This window comes from Indicator indicator, chromosome 25, assembly GCF_027791375.1.
Source record: "Indicator indicator isolate 239-I01 chromosome 25, UM_Iind_1.1, whole genome shotgun sequence".
NCBI lineage: Eukaryota > Metazoa > Chordata > Aves > Piciformes > Indicatoridae > Indicator > Indicator indicator.
In genome coordinates this window covers 2,537,304-2,557,075 of record NC_072034.1, presented here as the reverse complement: position 1 = coordinate 2,557,075, position 19,772 = coordinate 2,537,304, and the positions used below count along the sequence as shown (strand labels likewise).

Here is a 19,772-nt window from a genome sequence, read left to right as displayed (position 1 = left end):
GGTTGCAGCTGCTGGGCTGGTTACAGTTGCAGCTGCAGCTGCTGGGCTTGGTGGCAGCTGCTGGGCTTGGTGGCAGCTGCTGGGCTTGGTGGCAGCTGCTGGACTTGGTGGCAGCTGCTGGGCTTGGTGGCAGCTGCTGGGCTGGTTGCAGTTGCAGCTGCAGCTGCTGGGCTGGTTGCAGTTGCGGTTGCAGCTGCTGGGCTGGTTGCAGTTGCGGTTGCAGCTGCTGGGCTGGGTTGCAGCTGCTGGGCTGGGTTGCAACTGCTGGACTGGGTTGCAGCTGCAGCTGTTGGGCTTGTCCCCCATCCTTTGCTGTTTGTTGTTCAGGCTTTGGACAATGTTCCTGCTCCATGCAGTCAGTGGTGGTGGTGTCCTCAGGCTTTCCCAGGACTGTGGTGTTTGCTCTTGAGTTTAGAGCACAGATTTCAGTGGTGCACCTTCATGTTGCTTGTGCTCAAGCAGCAGCCACCCTCTGGTAGCTAGAAAGCGGTTTTGAGGCTCTTTCCCTGAAATAAGGACAGGAGTTTAGAGGCACTGGAACAGGTTGCACAGGATGCCCCTTGCCTGGAGGTGTTTAAGGCCAGGCTGGATGAGGCCTTGAGCAAGCTGGGCTGGTGGGAGGTGTCCCTGCCCAGGGCAGGGGGTTGGAACTGGCTGGTCTTGAAGGTCCCTTCCAACCCAAGCCATTCTCTGATGCTATGACTTGGCTGCTTTGGTCATTGCAGCACAGCTCATGCTTATATTGGGGAGGGGGTGGTCTAAGACCTACCTGAATCTCTGAACTTGATGGAGCCAAGCTTGGTGTGCATTTAGTCAGCCCTTGGTAATTCCTGAGATGGAAAGATGGAGAAGGAGCTCAAGGTTTCCACCCTGGAGGGGCTGCTTTGGGTGGTCACTGGGGACAGAAGTTTAAAGGAACCCTGCTCAGTGTTTAAAGGAACCCTGCTCAGATGCCAGGAAAGCCAAAGGTGCTCTGCTTGGACTGAAAATTGAGCAGTCCAGCAAGAGTCCTCTCCTCTGCCCTGTTCCCCAGGGCTGTGTGTTTTGGGGGTCTTCCCTTCCTTCCCTGCAACCCAAGCAGTGCTGGCCAGATTAGATCAGATCAGGGCAGGACAGGTTGGGTGGCACCTGTAGAATCACAGAACTGTCAGGGTTGGAAGGGAGCTCAAGGCTCATCCAGTTCCAACCCCCTGCCATGGGCAGGGACACCTCACACCACAGCAGGTTGCTCACAGCCACCTCCAGCCTGGCTGCAAAAACCTCCAGGGATGAGGCTTCCACCACCTCCCTGGGCAACCTCTGCCAGTCTCTCACCACCCTCATAGGGAAGAATTTCTTCCCAAGGTCTGATCTAAACCTGCTCTCCTCTAGCTTGGATCCATTCCCCCCAGTCCCATCACTCCCTGACACCCTCAAAAGTCCCTCCCCAGCTTTCTTGTAGCCCCCTTCAGATACTAGGAGGCCACAAGAAGGTCTCCTGGGAGCCTTCCTTTCTCCAGCCCCAACTCTCCCAGCCTGTCCCCACAGGGGAGGTTCTCCAGCTCTCTGCCCATTCTTGTGGCCCTTCTCTGGACATGTTCCAGCACCTCCATAACCTCTGATGGCTCTGAAGAAGAGAGAAAGAAAAGCAGCTTAAGGTGTTGTGGGTCAGAGCCTGGCAGTGGCTTATATAAAGCTCAGGGAGAGCCCCCAGACACCTTCATGCTTCTGTCCACACCATGTCCACTCCTGAATTCCCTGCCAGTGAAGCTTGAGGAGGGCAGATTGAGACTGGAGATGAGGGAGAAATTCTTGCCAGTGAGGGTGGGGACACCCTGGCACAGGTTGCCCAGGGAGGCTGTGGATGCCCCCTCCTTGGAGGTGTTCAAGGCCAGGCTGGATGAGGCCTTGAGCAAGCTGTGCTGGTGGGAGGTGTCCCTGCCCATGGCAGGGGGGTGGAGCTGGATGAGCTTTAAGGTCCCTTCCAAACCATTCAATGAATCTCTGAACTTCCTTCTGTTTTCCTGCCATGGAGCAGCAGCTTGTAGCTGCCATCAGTCTTCTGAGCTTCATCTCCTGATCCCTTGCCAGCACAGGTGGGTGAGTGGCTTGCCCTGCTCCTTCTTAACAGCCAGGGGTTGTAGGATCTTCAAGAAGTCAAGTGAAGACCTGCTGTCATTTTTTTTGGTCATTTTCTCTCCCTGAAAGCCTTGGCTTTGTGAGCTCCATCTTCTAGAGCCTCCCTGTTCTCCAGGGCACAGTGCTAGCTCCGTGCTCCACTGGAGCAACCTCTGAATCCTGTTAGGAATCTGGCAGTTCAAGCCTGGGTCCTTGGCTGGGAGTGAGCAAGTGGAGGCTTGAAACTGAGAAGTGCACCTTTTGACAGATGTCTGGGGAGACTTTCCTTCTGCTAACTATAGACTTGGTACACAGGAGCCCTTTAAAGGCTGAGAGGTCACTTCATGGAAAGATCTAACTGACCTTCTGAAGGTACTGAGGTCCTAAACCCCTGAGGTTCATAGATTCATAGAATGGTTTTGGGTTGGCAGGTGGATTTTCCTACTGACCTCACAGGAACACCTGGAGAGCATCCCAGGGTTGGAGCACCTCTGCTATGAGGACAGGCTGAGGGAGCTGGGGGTGTGCAGCCTGGAGAAGAGAAGGCTCCAGGCAGACCTTAGAGCTGCCCTCCAGTCCCTGAAGGGGGCTGCAAGGAAGCTGCAGAGGGACTGTTCCCAAAGGCCTGCAGGGATAGGATGAGGAACAATGGATTGAAATAAGAGCAGAGCAGATTGAGATTAGATGTGAGGAAAAAATTCTGCTCCATGAGGCTGCTGGAGCACTGCAACAGATTGCCCAGGGAGAGTGAAATGAGAGCAGAGCAGATTGAGATTGGATGTGAGGAACAAGTTCTGCACCAGGAGGCTGCTGGAGCACTGCAACAGATTGCCCAGGGAGGGAGTTGAGATCCCAGCCCTGGAGATGAATATTTAAGACCAGGCTGGAGAAGGCTGTGAGCAACCTGCTCTAGTGGAGGATGTCCCTGCTGGCTGCAGGGGGCTTGGACTGGGTGAGCTTTGGGGGGTCCCTTCTAACCCAACCCATTCCAGGATTCTGTGAGTCCAACCATAATTGTTGGAGCTCTTTAGCAAGCTGCTTGACCAGAGTGTCCCTCCTTGCTAGCAACTTCAGAACAGTCAGCTGAGCTCCCCAGGGGCTTTGCAAATAACAGACTGCTGAGCTCTGTGCATGGATGGGGCCAGAAGCTTATCAAAATAGCTCTTGCCCTATGCACTTTCCACTGCCTCTCCTCCCCACCACACATGCTCTGCAGCCCAGCAGCACCTCTGAGGTGCACAGATCCCCAGCAGCAGCTCCTCAGGCCAGCAAGCACAGATGACACATCAGAAACGCTGAATTCTGGACTCAGAATGGGTTGAGTTGGAAGGGACCTTGCAGATCATCCAGCTCCAACCCCCCTGCCAAGGGCATGGTTGTTGTGGAGTTGCTGAAGTATATCCCAAAGCACCTGGGAAAGGCTTCTGAAACCCTCCCAAGTTCTCAAAGGCCAACAAAAGGCTGAGGGAAAGGCTCCCTGAGTCAAGTGAGTTACTTTCTAGCCAGCATCATCTAGGCTGAGCTATCAGAGGTTCACACAGGAGCATCTCCTGCTGCCAACAGCTGCCCAGGACAGCACCAGGCACTAATTTGGCATCTCAGGGAGCAAGGAAAAAAACCCAAAACAACCAACAAAGTGAAATCCAGGGTCAAGCAAGGTCCAAAATCAGTGACAGAAGCAAAGGGAGGTGCCTCTGGTGCCTCCAGCCCAGGGAGAAATGGTTCCCACCTCAGAGGGGATGGGCAGAGCCACACAACTGGAGACACAGAATGGCTTGGGTTGGAAGGGACCTTAAAGACCATCCAGTCCCAACCCCCTGCCATGGGCAGGGACACCTCCCACCAGCCCAGCTTGCTCAGGGGATCATCCAACCTGGCCCTGAACACCTCCAGGAAGGGGACATATGATCACAGAATCATTAATGCTGATGGAGAGCTCTAAGATCACATCTGCAAGGAGAGCTCACAGAGCAACCCCTGAAGGGATGAAGGAGCTCTGGAGTGTCAAAGGAAGCAGGAAAGCTGTTCCAGCAGCTGGGAACATCATCTCTAAGGTGGCAGATGGCTGTGTGGGGACAGAGGAGGGGACCCTTCCCTCAGCACAAGCAGGAGGTGCAGGGCAGGGCTGTCCCTGGAGAGGGATTCTTCCAGCCAGGATCACATCCCAAAGGCAGGAGCAACAGGCTGGGGGTGGGTGCAGTGTCTGTGTTCACGCCGGGGCCTCCCCTGAAGCACTCTAATGCTGTGGCCAGCTTGGTAGCAGACACACATGGTGGTAAGCCTGGAGCCTTAATGCTTTAATGTGCTGCCAGCAGAAGTGGGCAATCTGTCTCTAATCTCTCACCCACGTGTGCCCAGGACACATCCTGGAACACGCCACAAAGTTGTATGCAGGCAGGCAAACATCTGCACCACTTAACAGCTTTCCCCCCTCCTGCCAGGGACAGACTTACTTAATGCTGCTTTTTTTTGTTGTTGGTGGTGGTTTTTTTGGGGTGTTTTTGGATGCTCCCCACCCCCTCCAGCTGCCAGCCTGCTGGGGGAAGCCAGGCAAGACCTTTTCCTTTGCTGCAGCCTCGCAGTGCTTGGCAGCTGTTTGCATTGCTGCAGAGGCTGAGAGAAACTTCTAGGCTCCCTTCCCAAGAAGGAAACAATTGACACATACTCTGAATGCCCTGGCTTGCTGAGACACTTCCTCCTCACCAGGGTGGCAGAGCTTTTCCCATGAGAACCACTGCCTGCAACTGGGGATGGCTGAGAAAGTCAGTGTGGTGCAGACTGCTCCCTCAGCATGCAGCTGCTGGGCTGGGGAAAGACCTCCAAGCAGCAACCCAACCCCACCATGGCCACCAAACCCTGGCCCCAAGTGCCATGGCCACAGGTTTCTTGAACCCCTCCAGGGGTGGGGACTCCATCACCTCCCCAGGCAGCCTCTTCCAATGCCATAGAATCATCAGAGAATGCTTTAGGTTGGAAGGGACCTTAAAGGTCATCCAGTTCCAAGCCCCTGCAGGGGGAGTGGGGTTTCTATGATCCTATGTCCCCTCCCTGGAGGTGTTCAAGGCCAGGCTGGATCAGGCCTTGAGCAAGCTGTGCTGGTGGGAGGTGTCCCTGCCCAGGGCTCAGAGCCTCATCCAGCCTGGCCTTGAACACCTCCAGGGAGGGGACATCCACAACCTCCCTGGGCAACCTGTGCCAGTGTCTCCCCACTCTCTCTGTCAAGAATTTCTTCCTCATCTCCAGTCCCAATCTCTCTTTTCCCAGCTCACAGCCATTGCCTCTCATCCTGGCACTACAAGCTCTTGTCATGACCCTGCAGATTCCTCCTGGTAGTCCAACTCCTGCTCAGCCTGAACCCAACATGGGCCAGTTACCAGTTTCCTCCTGGGGTCCGTTTTGGGTGCCCACCAGCCTCCCTGCTCTCCTCCAGGCAAACTGATGAGTTTTGTTATTTTTAAGAGCTGTTTTGGTTGGCCAGGATTTCCCAGCACTCTGGGGGAGCCCTGCAGGTCCAAGTGGCACTCTCTGTGTTGTAAAGGAGAGTGGGATGGATGCTGGCTTCCTTGGGCTTGCTAAAACATTATCCCCTGGAGAGGGGCTTTCCATCAGGGTGTCTAGAGACAGCCCAAGGGGGAATGGTCTGAAGCTGAGAGAGAGCAGGGTCAGACTGGAGCTGAGGAAGAAGTTCTTCAGTATGAGGGTGGTGAGACTCTGGAACAGGCTGCCCAGGGAGGTTGTGGCTGCCTCCTCCCTGGGGGTATGCAAGGCCAGGATGAAGCCCCTCAGTGTGGGATGCAGCTCACCAGGTGCCTTGCCAGCACTGCACAGCTTCCTGGCCAAGAAGGTGGTGTTGGGATTGCAGCCAGATTCTTGCAGGGTGAGTGGCAGCAGGGAGGTGCCTGCCCTTTGGTGTGAGACCCCCAGGCAGCTGGACTGCCCTACAGAGCTGGTGGCCCAGAAGGACAAACAAATCACAGGGATGATCCATTGGAAAGGGGGGATGCTAAAAGTAGCACTAAGCAAGCCCCAAAGTAAGCCCTGCTTAGTTTCAAATCAGCTCAAGAAATAAGAACAAAGGCCAGGCTGTCACATGCCCACTGCCCTCAACTCTCCCTGGGCCCAGGGGGTGGCAGGGGCTGGGGCTGGCACAGCAGCAGGCACAGGACCTCCATCCTGACCAGGCCAGTCATGCACATGGGGCAGGAGGCACAGGCTGTGGACACTTCCCTTCAAGGGATCCTCACAACCATGAAGTTGTGAGGACTCTTCCAGTCCTTCCCACACACTCACAGAACCACAGAGTTGTTTTGGCTGGAGAAGATCTTTAAGACCATCCAGTCCAACCAGCAACCTGAGATCACCACTGCCACCAAACCCTGGCCCCAAGTGCCATGGCCACACCTTGCTGGAACCCCTCCAGGGGTGGGGACTCCACCACCTCCCTGGGCAGCCTCTGCCAATCCCTGACCACTCTTGCAGCAAAGGAATTTTTCCTCCTCTCCAACCTAACCCTCCCCTGGCACAATTTCAGACCATTTCTTCTCTTTCTATCACTTGAGACTAGGGAGAAGAGCCCAACCCTTACCTGGCTCCAACCTCCTCTCAGGGAGCTGCAGAGAGCAATGAGGTCTCCCTCAGCCTCCTCTCCTCCAGGCTGAACCCCCCCCAGCTCCCTCAGCTGCTCCTCCCCAGCCCTGTTCTCCAGACCCTTCCCTGGATACTCCCCAGCTCCTCAGTGTCCTTTTTGGAGTGAGGGACCCAAAACTGAACCCAGGATCCAAGGGAACATGAGGGAAGATGTTTAGCCCAAGGTGGTAGTAGTGCAGAAAAGAAAACATTTTGGTCACAGTCATCATACAGAAGACTTGGGAGGTGTTCAGTTTGAAGTGGAAGTCTTTGTGAAAAGGAGCTGGGAGCAGAGGAGCCTGAGGGGTGACCTTGTTCCTGCTGATAAAGAGGTGCAGGGCAGTGTCAGGAGGATGGAGCCAGGCTCTGCTCAGGGATGTCCAGTGACAGGACAAGGGACACTGGAGGAAAGCTGAAGCAGAGGAGGTGCCAAGGGAACAGGAGGGAGAACTTTGTCACTGTGAGGGTGGCAGAGCCCTGGAGCAGGCTGCCCAGAGAGGTTGTGGAGTCTTCTCTGGAGACATTCCGAACCCACCTGGATGTGTTCCTGTGTGACCTGCTGTGGGGGATGGACTTGATGATCTTTGAGGGTCCCTCCCAACCCCTGACATCCTGTGAGCCTATGATCTGCCTTCCAACCTGAGCCATTCCAGGACTCATGTTGCAGTGGATTTTGGAGGCCTGTAGAGAAGGAGGCTGCACAGCCTCTCCTCACCTGTGACACCTTGCTCAAAGGGATGTCCTTGCATGCTTGCAGTAGGCTGCACACCAAATCTGCAGGAGGGGAGGGTTTGTGCTTTTTTTTTCTCCACAGCCAGCTACAAATATCATCCCAGCAGGTGGAATGCATCTGAAGAGCTGTGTCACCACCAGTGTGGGGACCACCTGTGGGGTGTTTAGCCTGGAGAGGAGGAGGCTCAGGGGAGACCTTATTGCTGTCTACAACTACCTGAAGGGAGGTTGTAGCCAGGTGGGGGTTGGGCTCTTCTCCCAGGCAACCAGTGACAGAAGGAGAGGACACAGTCTCAAGCTGTGCCAGGGCAGGCTTAGGCTGGATGTTAGGAAGAAATTCTTCACAGAAAGAGAGATTGGCCACTGGGATGGGCTGCCCAAGGAGGTGGTGGAGTCACCATCCCTGGAAGTGTTTAAAATAAGACTGGATGAGGAACTTGGTGCCATGGTTTAGTTGATCAGATGATGCTGGGTGATTGGTTGGACTTGGTGATCTCTGAGGTCTTTTCCAAACTGCTTAATTCTGTGATTCTGTGGTCTCCTTTTGGTCTCCTTTTGCTTTCCTTTTGGGCTCCTTTTGGGCTCCTGGTGGCTCAGGAGGACAGAGTAATTCTGCCAGAAGCTGATCTTTGCTGTGCTTGCCTTTCCCTAGGCCACCACACGATCTACATCGGGGTCCACGTGCCCAAGAGCTACCGGAGGAGGAGGCGGCACAGGAGGAGAGCTGGGCACAAAGAAAAGAAGGAAAAGGAGAAGATCTCTGAGAACTACTCAGACAAATCAGATGTGGAAAACGCTGATGAGACCAGCAGCAGCATCCTCAAGCCACTCAGTGAGTACTGCTCCCTTCACTACAATGCTGCTGCTCCCTGGTGATCTGCTCAGGGAGGAGAAACCGGATCCGTCCAAACAGGCATCTCGGGTTGCAGGCTCCCAGTGGCCTCCATCAGGTGCTGCCCAGTGCCTGCTGGGGGCTGGGGCAGACATTTCATCCCTGCCTGTCACCTGAGGTTGCCCCTGAGCTCATGCCAGCCAGGAAGGGGCCAAGTTTTGCAGAGCAATTTGACACTGCCTGTAAAGAGATAGTGTGAGGGAGGTGAGGAGGTGCCTGGGCAGATCTGTTGCAGCTTCAGCCCTGGCTCTCCAGAATTCAGCCACTCTGTGGTTTCAGCTGGAAACAGACTCCTGGGAGGAGGTTGGTGAGAAGCACCAAGACCACTGTGAACTGTTAGGGACAAGTTCTGTACCAGGAAGGTGCTGGAACACTGCAACAGGTTGCCCAGGGAGGTGTTTGAAGGCCCATCCCTGGAGGTATTCAAGGTGAGGCTCAGCAGGGCTCTGGGCAGCCTGCTCCAGTTGGAGATGTCCCTGCTGACTGCAGGGGGGTTGGACTGGGTGACCTCTGAGGGTCCCTTCCAACCCACTGCATTCTGTGAGTGTGTAACCTTAAGCCAAAGAGCAGGAGAGGTTTGGGGGTGTCCATCTGTGGAGGTGCTCCTGTGTGACCTTGTCCAGGTGAGCTGCTTTGGCAGGGGGTTGGACTGCATCTCCAGGGCTGCCTTCCACCCCCTGCCATTCTGCATCTCCAGGACTCACCTTCCTTGCCCTGCTGATCCTTTGGCTGTCTTGTGGTGCAGAGGCAGGACCTGCCCTTTGCCACTGATGCACCAACTGCAAGATTTCTTTGGTCACCTCAAGCTTTAATTTTATTTTTTTTTTTTAAACTGAAGGACCTCTGGAAGGTTTCCTGACCTCTTGAGCATCTCAAGAGGAACTCTGGAAGGGGTTTAGTGATCTGAGTATCTCCTTTCAGCTCTTAACCTTGAAGAGAAGCAGGGTGGGACTGGCTGATCTCTGGAGGTCCCTTCCAGGCTGCCATGTTCTCTGATTCTGTGTGGGTTTTCTCCCTTTCCTTTTGTTCAGCCTTGCTTCTGGCCTGATCCATTTGAGCTGAGGGGTTCAGTGGCATTTTCGTTTCCCCTCTCTTGTTTCTCCAGGCTCAGTGCATTTTTGCCTACTCTGCCTGTAAAAACCCTTCAACCTTTTCACCTCTCTCAGCATTTTCCCCTCCCCTGGTCTTTTCCTCCTCCCTGAGCTCTTTGCACTGATGTAGTGTTGGATGGGGCTCACCTCACTGCCACCCAGCATTGCAGGTGTCCCCTGCATTTCATACTTCTTCATGTGGAGCTTTGCCTGCATTGTTCCCTGTCTCAGGTATCCAGATCCTTTCCCAGCTGTGGGCAGGGACTTGCTGCCCTGTGCTGGTGGCCAGATCCTTTTACAAGCTGCCACAGTTAATTTAGAGCTCTGTAAAGGATAGGACCAGTTCAGGTTGCTGTCCTCAATTTCCCATCTCTGTGTTACCTCATAGCCCCAGGGTGTTTGGTTTTGGGTTTGTTTGTTGTTTGAGGTTTGGTTTGGTTTTTTTTTTTTTCCTTTCTGAAGCTCTTGTCTTCAGAGCTGACCTGGATTGTTTGTTTTCCACCCCTTTTTTTCTTTTGGTTGTTGCTTTTCTTTCCCACTTCTGCCTTGTATAGTAGTGCCAGAAAGTTCTGCTGCTTTGCTTTTGACCTTCTGCATCATTCATAAATGGCTCTTTAGTTCCTCTTCAGTTGGAGGTCTCTTCCAACCTGGTTGATTCTATGATTCTGAGGAGATCTTGCAGCAGCCTTCCAGTACCTCCAGGCATGGGGACTCCACCACCTCCCTGGGCAGCCTCTTCTAATCCCTGACCACTCCTGCACAAAGAAATTTTTCCTCCTCTCCAACCTAACCCTCCCCTGGCACAATTTCAGGCCATTTCTTCTCCATCACCTGAGACTAGGGAGAGCCCAACCCCCACCTCACTGCAACCTCCTTTCAGGGAGCTGTAGAGAGCAATGAGGTCTCCACCACCTTGGCTCTCCCCTAGCCTGCTGTGCAGTTCTTGAAGCCCAAGTGAGTCTCCAAATGAGTTGGGGGCTGTTCAGCCTGCAGAAAAGAAGGGTCTGGGGACCCTCATAGTGGCCTTCCAGTTTCTCAAGGGGCTTCAGGAGAGCTGAGGAGAGACTTTTGATAAGGGCTGGGAGTGACAGGAGGAGGGACAATGGCTTTGAGCTGGGAGAGGGGAGATTGAGGCTGGAGATGAGGAAGAAATTCTTGCCAGCGAGGGTGGGGAGAGACTGGCACAGGTTGCCCAGGCAGGTTGTGGTTGCCCCCTCCCTGGAGGTGTTCAGGGCCAGGCTGGGTGAGCCCTTGAGCAGCCTGGGCTGATGGGAGGTGTCCCTGCCCATGGCAGGGGGTTGGAAGTGGATGAACTTTGAGGTCCCTTCCAACCCACCCTGCTCCATGAATCTCTGAACAAGATGGCTTCATCTGGAGGAAAGGAACCACAGAAACCTCCAGAGTTCACAAAGGATCCCTGCACACCCCCAGCTCACCACCACTCAATGCTCAGAGGACATCCAGGTTGCTTGCTGGAGCTTTAAGGTCCCTTCCAAGCCAACCCAGCCCATGGCTGTGCAGTGACCTCCCTGTGTAAAGCAGCTCTGTCAAAAATGAGGCTTTGGAGCCACCCTGCCTGGGGACTGTTTTCCAAGGCTCTGGCCAGTGCTCTGTGGCTGTGGCTCTGCCTGGGATGAGCTCTTTGGAAACTCTCACTCCATCTCTTGAAGAGCCAGGAAAGAAATTGGATTGGTGAAAAATGCCAACCCCACCGGCAGAAAGAAGGCTTTGGGCACACCCCTGGGCTGTGCTGCATCTGCTCTGCTGAGTAGCTGCCTGGATGCCAGTCCTGAGGCTGGCTCCTGCTATTTATAGCTGCTGGCTTAGTGAACCTTCAGGGTAGACACCAAGCCTGAGCCTTCCTAAACTGATGTTTAAATATCCTTGGTTGAATTAATTCAATCTCATTAGGGATGGGCTGTCCCACAGATGGACTGGCAAGTTCCCCTCCTTGCTGGAAACCAGCTGGCATGTTCCCAGTAACACAGGATCCTTGCCTGCTCCAAGCTGGGAAGCAGTGCCAGGAATTTCATGGATTGGGTTGGGTTGGAAGGGACCTCAGAGATCATCTACTCCAAACACCCCACCATGGGCAGGGACTCCTCTCAACTAGACTCAAGGCCCCATCCAACCTGGCCTAGAACACCTCCAGGACCTCCAACTAGATCAGGTTACTCAGGACCCCATCCAGTCAGACCATCCCTCACTCCCTGCTTCTCTCCCCTCTGCTTTTCAGACCATCCCTCACTCCCTGCTTCTCTCCTCTCTGCTTTTCAGACCATCCCTCACTCCCTGCTTCTCTCCTCTCTGCTTTTCAGACCATCCCTCACTCCCTGCTTCTCTCCCCTCTGCTTTTCAGACCTTCCCTCACTCCCTGCTTCTCTCCCCTCTGCTTTTCAGACCATCCCTCACTCCCTGCTTCTCTCCCCTCTGCTTTTCAGACCTTCCCTCACTCCCTGCTTCTCTCCCCTCTGCTTTTCAGACCATCCCTCACTCCCTGCTTCTCTCCCCTCTGCTTTTCAGACCATCCCTCACTCCCTGCTTCTCTCCCCTCTGCTTTTCAGACCTTCCCTCACTCCCTGCTTCTCTGGGGTAGTGGCTTTGGTGGTGTTGGGTTGATAGTTGGACTGGCTGACCTCAGAGGTCACTAAAAGTCCTCATTCACTTCCTAGAGGTTCTCTCACAAGGTCTGGAGAGGAGGAGGCTTAGAGGTGACCCTTAGCACTCTCTACAGCTACCTGAAAGCAAGTTGTAGTCAGGTGGGGGTCAGGCTCCTCTGCCAGGGCAGGACAAGAGGGCATGGGATGAAGCTGTGCCAGGGCAGGTTTAGGTCAGAGATGAGGAAGCACTTCCTGACAGCAAGGCTGCCCAGGCCCTGGGATGGACTGCCCAGGGAGGTGGTGGAGTCACCAGCACTGGAGGTCCTCAAGCAGGGCTTGGATGTGGCACTTGGTGGCAGGGTTTGGCTGCTGTCATGGTGCCAAGGTCATAGGCTGGTCTAAGAGCTCTTTTCCAGCCTTAGTAATGCTCTGAGGGCTTTCCCAACCCAAACAGTTCTCTGTGAGGCAGCTGGAGCATGCCTTGCTCTGCTCCCTGCTGCTGCAGGCAGCATGTTCAGGGCCCAGGTGAGGCAGCTGCAGGGGCTGAGCCAGCAGTAATTACTGCTGGGGGTGCAGGCATGCCCTCTGCCTGGCTGGGGGCCCCTTGGGAGCAGCTCCTGGGGTGAGTAACCTGGCAGAGGGCCTGGGAAGGTGCTGAGGGGCAGGCAGGCTGTGGGAAGGTGCAGGTGAGGAGGTCAGCAGTGTCTGCTCTCACCCTGCAAAGCCAGGGGTTGCATAATGCAGGGAGAGGCTGCCCATGGCCTGGGCTGGACATCTGACTGCCCAGGGTAGAGCTGGGTTGGGGACCTCCTCCTGGTGGGTCAGGCTCCTCTGGTTAGGAGCCCTTTGACCCCTGGCAGGTTGCCTCACTCTGTGGGGTCAGGGAGCTCTCCTGCCTCTCTCTGTCCTGCAGAGGACACAGAGCTGGAGCTGTGGTGGGGAGGGCATTTGGGGGTTGATGGGGGGTGGGTACAGGGAGGAGGCTGTGACCTCAGGAAGCCCAGAGGGAAGGAAGGTGAGGGGGGAGGTGGTGGCAGGAGAGGCTACCTGAAGACACAGCTGAGAGGACTTCTTGTGGGTGTGGGAGTGACAGGAGAGACAAAAGAAGGTGCTTGAAGCAGCACCAAACCAGCATCCTTTCCCAGGATGTCAGTGTGGCAGGGTTGGAAGGACCTGTGGAGGTCATCCAGTCCAAGCCCCTGCCAAGGCAGGGCCACCTGGAGAAGGTCACCCACTGATCTACTCCAGCTCTGGCTGGGACATGTTCTGGATGATGTTTCTCCTCTTCCTGTGGCTCCATTCCAACTCCAGAGCCTCCCAGCTCCCATGGAAGCACTTGGGTAGGACAAAGGCACGTCATGATCCAAGGTTTGGTCCAGATGTGAGCTGCCACCCCAGGCAAAAGCTTTCTTCTTCTCCTTGGCCTGAGGGGAGGGCTCTTCTCAGACAGCTAATTAAAAAAACTGCTTTCTTTGCAACACCTCTTGCCTGAGTGTTGGCTTCTTTTCCTTTTCAGCTTGATGCTGCTCACACAAAAGGCTTCTCCTGAACACTTTGGTTTGGTTAGAATCATAGAATCATAGAAGGTTTGACCACTTTGCACTTCCTTGCACAAAACATTGAGGTAAAAATCCTCCATGGCTGAAATTGGGCTTGCAGCCCAGAATGGTGAGGACCTGCCTGGTGTGCTCTTGCTTTGCCTTTGCTGTGCAGTCCTCAGAGCTGATCCATGTTTGTGCATCCCTCTTTGGATGCAGCAGAATCCATGGCTCTGAAATCAGAGAGTCCTAGAACAGCTTGGCTTGGGAGGGACCTTAAAGCTCATCCAGTTCCAACCTCCTGCCATGGGCAGGGACACCTCCCACCAGCCCAGCTTGCTCAAGGACTCATCCAACCTGGCCTTGAGCAGCTCCAGGGAGGAGGCAGCCACAACAACCTCCTTGGGCAACCTGTGCCAGTGTCTCCCCACCCTCACTGCAAAGAATTTCTTCCTAATTTCCAGCCTCATCTCCCCTCTCCCAGCCATTGTCCCTCATACTCTCACTCCAAGCCCTTTTTGTCCCTCCCCAGCTCTCCTGGAGCCCCTTCAGGTACTGGCAGGCTGCATTAAGGTCTCCCTGGAGCCTTCTCTTCTCCAGACTGAACAGCCCCAGCTCTCCCAACCTGTCCCCATAGGGGAGGTTCTGCAGCCCTCTGATCATCTTGGTGGGCTCTTCTGGACCTTATTCCAACAGTTCCATGTCCCTCTTGTGCTGGGGGCCCCCAGAGCTGGAGGCAGTGCTGCAGGTGGGGGTCTGAGAGGGACAGTCAGCCTCAGAATGCTTTTGTTTTGTGGTGGGTGTGAGTGATAGAAAACATTTGCACTGCTGGGCACTTCTGCTTTGGCTAGCTCCAGGTTTGCTCAGTTGAGAGTGGTCTTTGCTGGGGTTTCTTCACCAGATTTCTTTACCAGAAGGCCAGATGGGAAGGGGGACCCCCAAGGACCATCTGGTCCAACCTTTCTAGGTGCTAGTGGAGTTGAAATGAGCTGGCCCAGCAGCCTGTCAAGTTGGGGCTTCAAAGTGACCAGTGAAGGGGACTCCACTGCTCCCTTGGGAGGTGATTCCAATGGCTTTATAGCAAAAGCCTCCCTTGGCCAAAGGGGACACCACTGGTGGTGCTGGATGGAGAGGAAAAGACCCCAAATGTACACTTGCTGTTGGCTTTGGAGCCACAGGGCTGCAGAGCTGGTGGATTTCAAAAGCTTCTTCAGCTCCAGCTTTGCAGCTTCTTCAGTTTAAGTGCCAGCAAAAGTGCCTGTGGGAAGTTGGTTTTATTTTTCCCCCTGGGGCTGTCTATCCTTTGCCACTTTGCCTCCTCATGGTTCAGGAGGCACAAAGGCAGGGCCAGTTCCTTCCCAGCCTGGGGAAGACCTTCCAGTGGAAGCTTGCTGTGCTGATCTGCTGTCTTGAACTGATAGCATGTGCTGCTATAATTACCTAAGCCACCTTAATTCTGGGCCTTAAGTCTGTTCCCTGCCTTCACGTGAAACTGCTGAGGGACAGAAAAGGCTCAGGAATTTTACCATGGGGGGGGAATAAAGAGAAAGAAAAAAAAGTCTCATTTAGAAGCAGTTTGATTTTTAAGCCTGAGATATTTCATCTGTAGCTGAGAAGGGCTGAGCTGTGTAGGTGATGGTTGGTGCTGTAAAGCTGCCCTCTGGGGATTAAAGTCCACTCCAATCCCTGGGGACAGTGTGGGAAAAAGCCATGCCAGAGCTCCTGGGTTCCTCCCTGTGTGCATGGCAACAGCAGCTTGGAGCAGTCCAAAGCTTGTGCAGCAGGGCTGGCCCCTGAGCCTGGCAGCTCCTTCAACCTTGCCTTTGTGTCTCATTCCCCCCTTCCCCCCAGGGAGGTTTCTGAGTCATGGCTGGCTTGGGTCAGATGGGGCTCAGCCTCGCTGATGGACAGGCAGAAGGGGGTCCCCAGCAGTGTCAGAGGGATTCTGAGGAGGGATTCTGGAGGTGTAGAATGGAACCAGACAAAGTGCAAGGTCCTGCACCTAGCTCAGGGCAATCCTAGATAGCAGTCCAGGCTGGGGGGGGTGAGATTGGGAGCAGCCCTGCAGAGAAGGATTTGGGGTGCTGGTGGGTGAGAGGCTGGACAGGAGCCAGCAATGGGCACCTGCAGCACAGAAGGCCAAGGGCAGCCTGGGCTGCATCCAAAGCAGTGTGGCCAGAGCTGGAGAGAGAGGATCCTGCCCCTCTGCTCTGCTCTGGGGAGACCTCCCCTGCAGCACTGCATCAAGTTCTGCTGTCCCCCACAGCACAAGATGGACATGGAGGTGAGTCCAGAGGAGGTCCCCAAGATGATCAGAGGGCTGGAGAACCTCTGCTGTGGGGACAGGCTGGAAAAAATTGGGCTGTTCAGCCTGGAGAAGAGAAGGCTCCAGGGTGACCTTAGAGCAACATCTCAATATCTGGAGGAGACCTCCAGGCAGGCTGGGGAGGGACTGTTCAGAAGGGGCTGTGGGGACAGGATGAGGGGCAATGGTTTGGAACTGGAGCAGGGCAGAGTTAGGTTGGACATCAGGAGGAAGCTCTGCACAGTGAGGCTGGGGAGACACTGGAACAGGCTGCCCAGGGAGGTGGCTGAGGCTCCATCCCTGCAGACATTCAAGGCCAGACCTGTGACATCTGACACCAATCAGCTTCATTCTTAGCTGGGCTGGAGGCTCTGGGCCCCCTCTCCTGAAAACACAACCAACACAGCTTCACAGCTTGCTTCAGTTTGGAAGGCACCCTCAAGGGTCATCTTGGCCAACCTCCCTGCAGTCAGCAGGGACACCTCCAACCAGATCAGGTTGCTCAGTTTCACCATGAATGGAGTCCAGGGATGTCTCCATCCCATCCTTGGGAGACCTGCTCCTCTTTGTGCAGAGCTTCCTCCTGATGTCCAACCTACCACCTGGATTTCCTTCTCCAAGCCCTGCTTTGCGTTTCCTGTTGGCCCTTGTGAACCTCCTTGACCTGTTCCTGTGGGACCATTTAGGTACTGCTCCTTGGCTGAGTTCTTCTCAAAGCTGGGGTCCTTTCATTTGCTTTTCCTTCCCAGGCTCTCCAATCTGCTTGTCCTTCCAGCAGAGCTGTTGTTGTAGGTTTGTCTCTAATTTCTGCCTTCTGCACTAGGAAGGGGGCAGGAGGCACTGAAACATAGCTTGCAGCTGAGGTGAGCTGGCAGAGGGTAGGGATGGGCAAAAGAGGGGCTCCCTGAGTGCTTCTGGAGGCATGGAGCCAAGCATCTCTCATCCCAGGAGATGCAGAGAATGATGCCCATGACCTACTAACCTCCTCCTGAGGCTGGGCTCCCGGCTTTGGGAGAGGAGTGCACAGATGGCTGCTCTCTGGAGGGTGGCAGATGCTGCTGCTCTAATGAGGAGGATCAGTGGAGGGTTTAGCAGGATGGTGGTGAGTGGTGTGGGGCTGTCTGCAGAGCTGCAGGGCTGCTCCCTCCTCCCTAGCACCAGGGGCTTCTTGGGCCCTTGCCCTTCTTCTCTTGGCACCCCTCCTTTCCCCCCTCCCATCTCTCTCCTCCTCCAGCTCAGGCTGGCACAGGGGGGAGGGTTAGGATTGCACAAGGAGGCTGGGAGGGAGGGAGATGATTATGAAATGTGTGGAGGGGAGAAGCAGAGATCTTGGGGCCAAAAACCTGTTTTAGTTGGATGCCAGGAGGGGTTGGCATGGCAGAATGGGGGCTGTTAATAACAAGCAAAACCCTTCAGTGGTGTGAGCTGCCTCCTTCCCTCCTGCCTCCCTCCCTCCTGCCTCCCTCCCTCCTGCCTCCCTCCTGCCTCCTTCCCTCCTGCCTCCTTCCCTCCTGCCTCCTTCCCTCCTGCCTCCCTCCCTCCTGCCTCCCTCCCTCCTGCCTCCCTCCCTCCTGCCTCCCTGCCTCCTGCCTCCCTGCCTCCCTCTCTCTTCCCTCCCTCCCTCCTGCCTCCCTCCAGAACATCTCTCCAGGGGCTGCTTGGCTGGGCTCTCAGCTTGCAGATGAACCCTGAAGCATTCACTCTGCCCTTCCAAAGGCTTTGGAGGAAGGAAGGCTCCTCAGGCTGAGGCTTCTGCACCCGTGGGGCTTGTCCAAGGACCCACTCCTGGGTTTGTCTGCCTGTCTGGGTGACTGTAGGGCTGGGGAAGGTGCTTTGAAGCTGCTGGTGGGTTGGAGCAGGTGCTGTGTGGTGGAGGTGTCCATGCCTGGAAGAGACACCAGCTTATCAGGAGGCAAGAAGTGCCTCTCCTTTATCTCTTCTGACTCTTTTATCTCATGGAGTCTCTGATAAGCCAAACTGAACTCTCTTCACCTGTGACCTGAAGGACTGGAAGCCAAAGGGGCACCACCAAAAAGGAAATGGGAATGGGACAGTGCTGGGATTTCAATGTCACACCTCTGAAGAGTGGACAAGCAAGGGTGGGGAAAATGCCTCAGCCCTGGGCCCTCAATCACTGCAAAGGATTCCCTCTCTTCTTTGTCTCAGCCAGGTCCCACACAAATCCTCCCTCTATGGCCTCTGAAGCCAAAGCTCTGAGAGCTCTCAGCTGTTCTGCTCAGCTTTGAATCCTGCCCCAACCTCTGCTCCCCCCAGAGAGAGTCTTTGTGTGGATCTGTTTGCTGATGGCTTTCACCCACTGAGTGACCTTTGGAATGGTGATGCCAAATCCAAATCCATCAGAGTGAGGTGCAGGGAAGAGGCTGGACACAGACTCAGAGAATGGGTTGGGTTGGAAGAGATTCATGGAGCAGGGTCATCCAGTTCCAAGCCCCTGCCATGGGCAGGGACACCTCCCACCAGCACAGCTTGCTCAAGGCTTCATCCAGCCTGGCCCTGAACACCTCCAGGGAGGAGGCATCCACAGCCTCCCTGGGCAACCTGTTCCTGTCTCTCCTTACCCTCACACTCAACAATTTCTTCCTCATCTCCACTCTCAATCTCCCCTCTCCCAGCTCAAATTCATTGTCCCTCCTCCTGTCACTCCCAGCCCTTATCAAAAGTCCCTCCCCAGCCCTCCTGTAGCTCCCTTCAGGTACTGGAAGGCTGCTGCTAAGGTCTCCCTGGAGCCTTCTCTTCTCCAGGCTGAACAGCCCCAGCTCTCTCAGCCTGTCCCCACAGGGGAGGCTCTCCAGCCCTCTGATCATCTTGGTGGCTTCCTCTGGCCCCACTTCAGCAGCTCCACATCCCTCTTGTGCTGTGGGGGACACCAGACCTGGATGATGTGCTGCAGATGGGCAGAATCCCCTCCCTCCTCCTGCTGCTCACAGGGCTTTGGGTGCAGCCCAGGCCAGGCTTCGCCCTCTGGCTGACCAGCAGACATGAAAGCTGAAGTGGGAAGCAGCTGAGGAGTGAGATCTGGAGCGAGTCCTTACAGATGTGTTGGGACTTGTGCCTCCAGGTTTGTGTCTGTGGAAGGCAGATCCCTCCTGCTGCACTTTGCCTTCTGCTTTGTGTGCTCCCTGGAAGGAGGAGTGTAGAGCTGAGCAGTGAGATGGGGAAGCCAAGTGTGTATCAATCAGCAGAACCTTTCCCTCTGCTTGTCAGGAAGCATAGGAATGGACCAGTCCCAACCTGAAGGTGGTGCTGGGCTTGGCTTCAAGTCTTGCTTCCACCTGGAGACCTACCTTGGCATTTAAATACAGCCATGGGAGCTGAGTTCCTCCAGCTGGGGAGGGCTGCTGGGCTTAGCTCTGAGCTGTGGCTCTGGAATACCCTCTGAACTGCATGGCTGTGCAGGACAGGAGAGGTGCTGGGAGCATCCTGCTCTGTGGAGACCTCCAGCAGTTGCCTTCTGTGGTGTTGATGCTCCAAGAGCAGCTTCATGGCAATGTGACTTCCTAAGCTTGGCTTTCAGGTTCTGATGACTAGCCTGGCTTCTCTGTGTTGGCGTGCTGTAGAGGAGGGGTTTTCTTTGCTTGGTGAGGTCTTGTGTCCTTCTTTGGGACTTGGGGAGCCTGGGATCAGCAGCAGAAGGTTGCACTCTTCAGTCTATGGCCAGGGATTGGAACAGGCTGCCCAGGGAGGTGGTGCAGTCCCCATCCTTGGAGGGCTTCCAAAGAATGAGTAGCTGTGGCACTCTGGGACATGGTCTAATGGCTCACACCTGGCTGTTTTCCTGACCCTCTCATGGAGGGCTTGGATAGAAGGTTGGACTTGATGATCTTAGAGGTCCCTTCCAACCTTAGTGATTCCATGGTTCTGATCTGTGCT

General features: G+C 55.1%; 1 protein-coding gene across 3 annotated transcripts in view; it reads left to right on the top strand.

Annotated features, from left to right (window-relative positions):
• The window catches only part of SLC4A4 (solute carrier family 4 member 4), a 121,069-nt gene that overhangs the window by 8,750 nt on the left and 92,547 nt on the right, over positions 1 to 19,772 (top strand). For all 3 annotated transcript variants that reach the window (XM_054392253.1, XM_054392255.1, XM_054392254.1), the window contains exon 2: positions 8,108 to 8,287. In XM_054392253.1, coding sequence (XP_054248228.1) covers positions 8,108 to 8,287 — 180 coding nt within the window. The remainder of the gene's footprint in view (positions 1 to 8,107; positions 8,288 to 19,772) is intronic.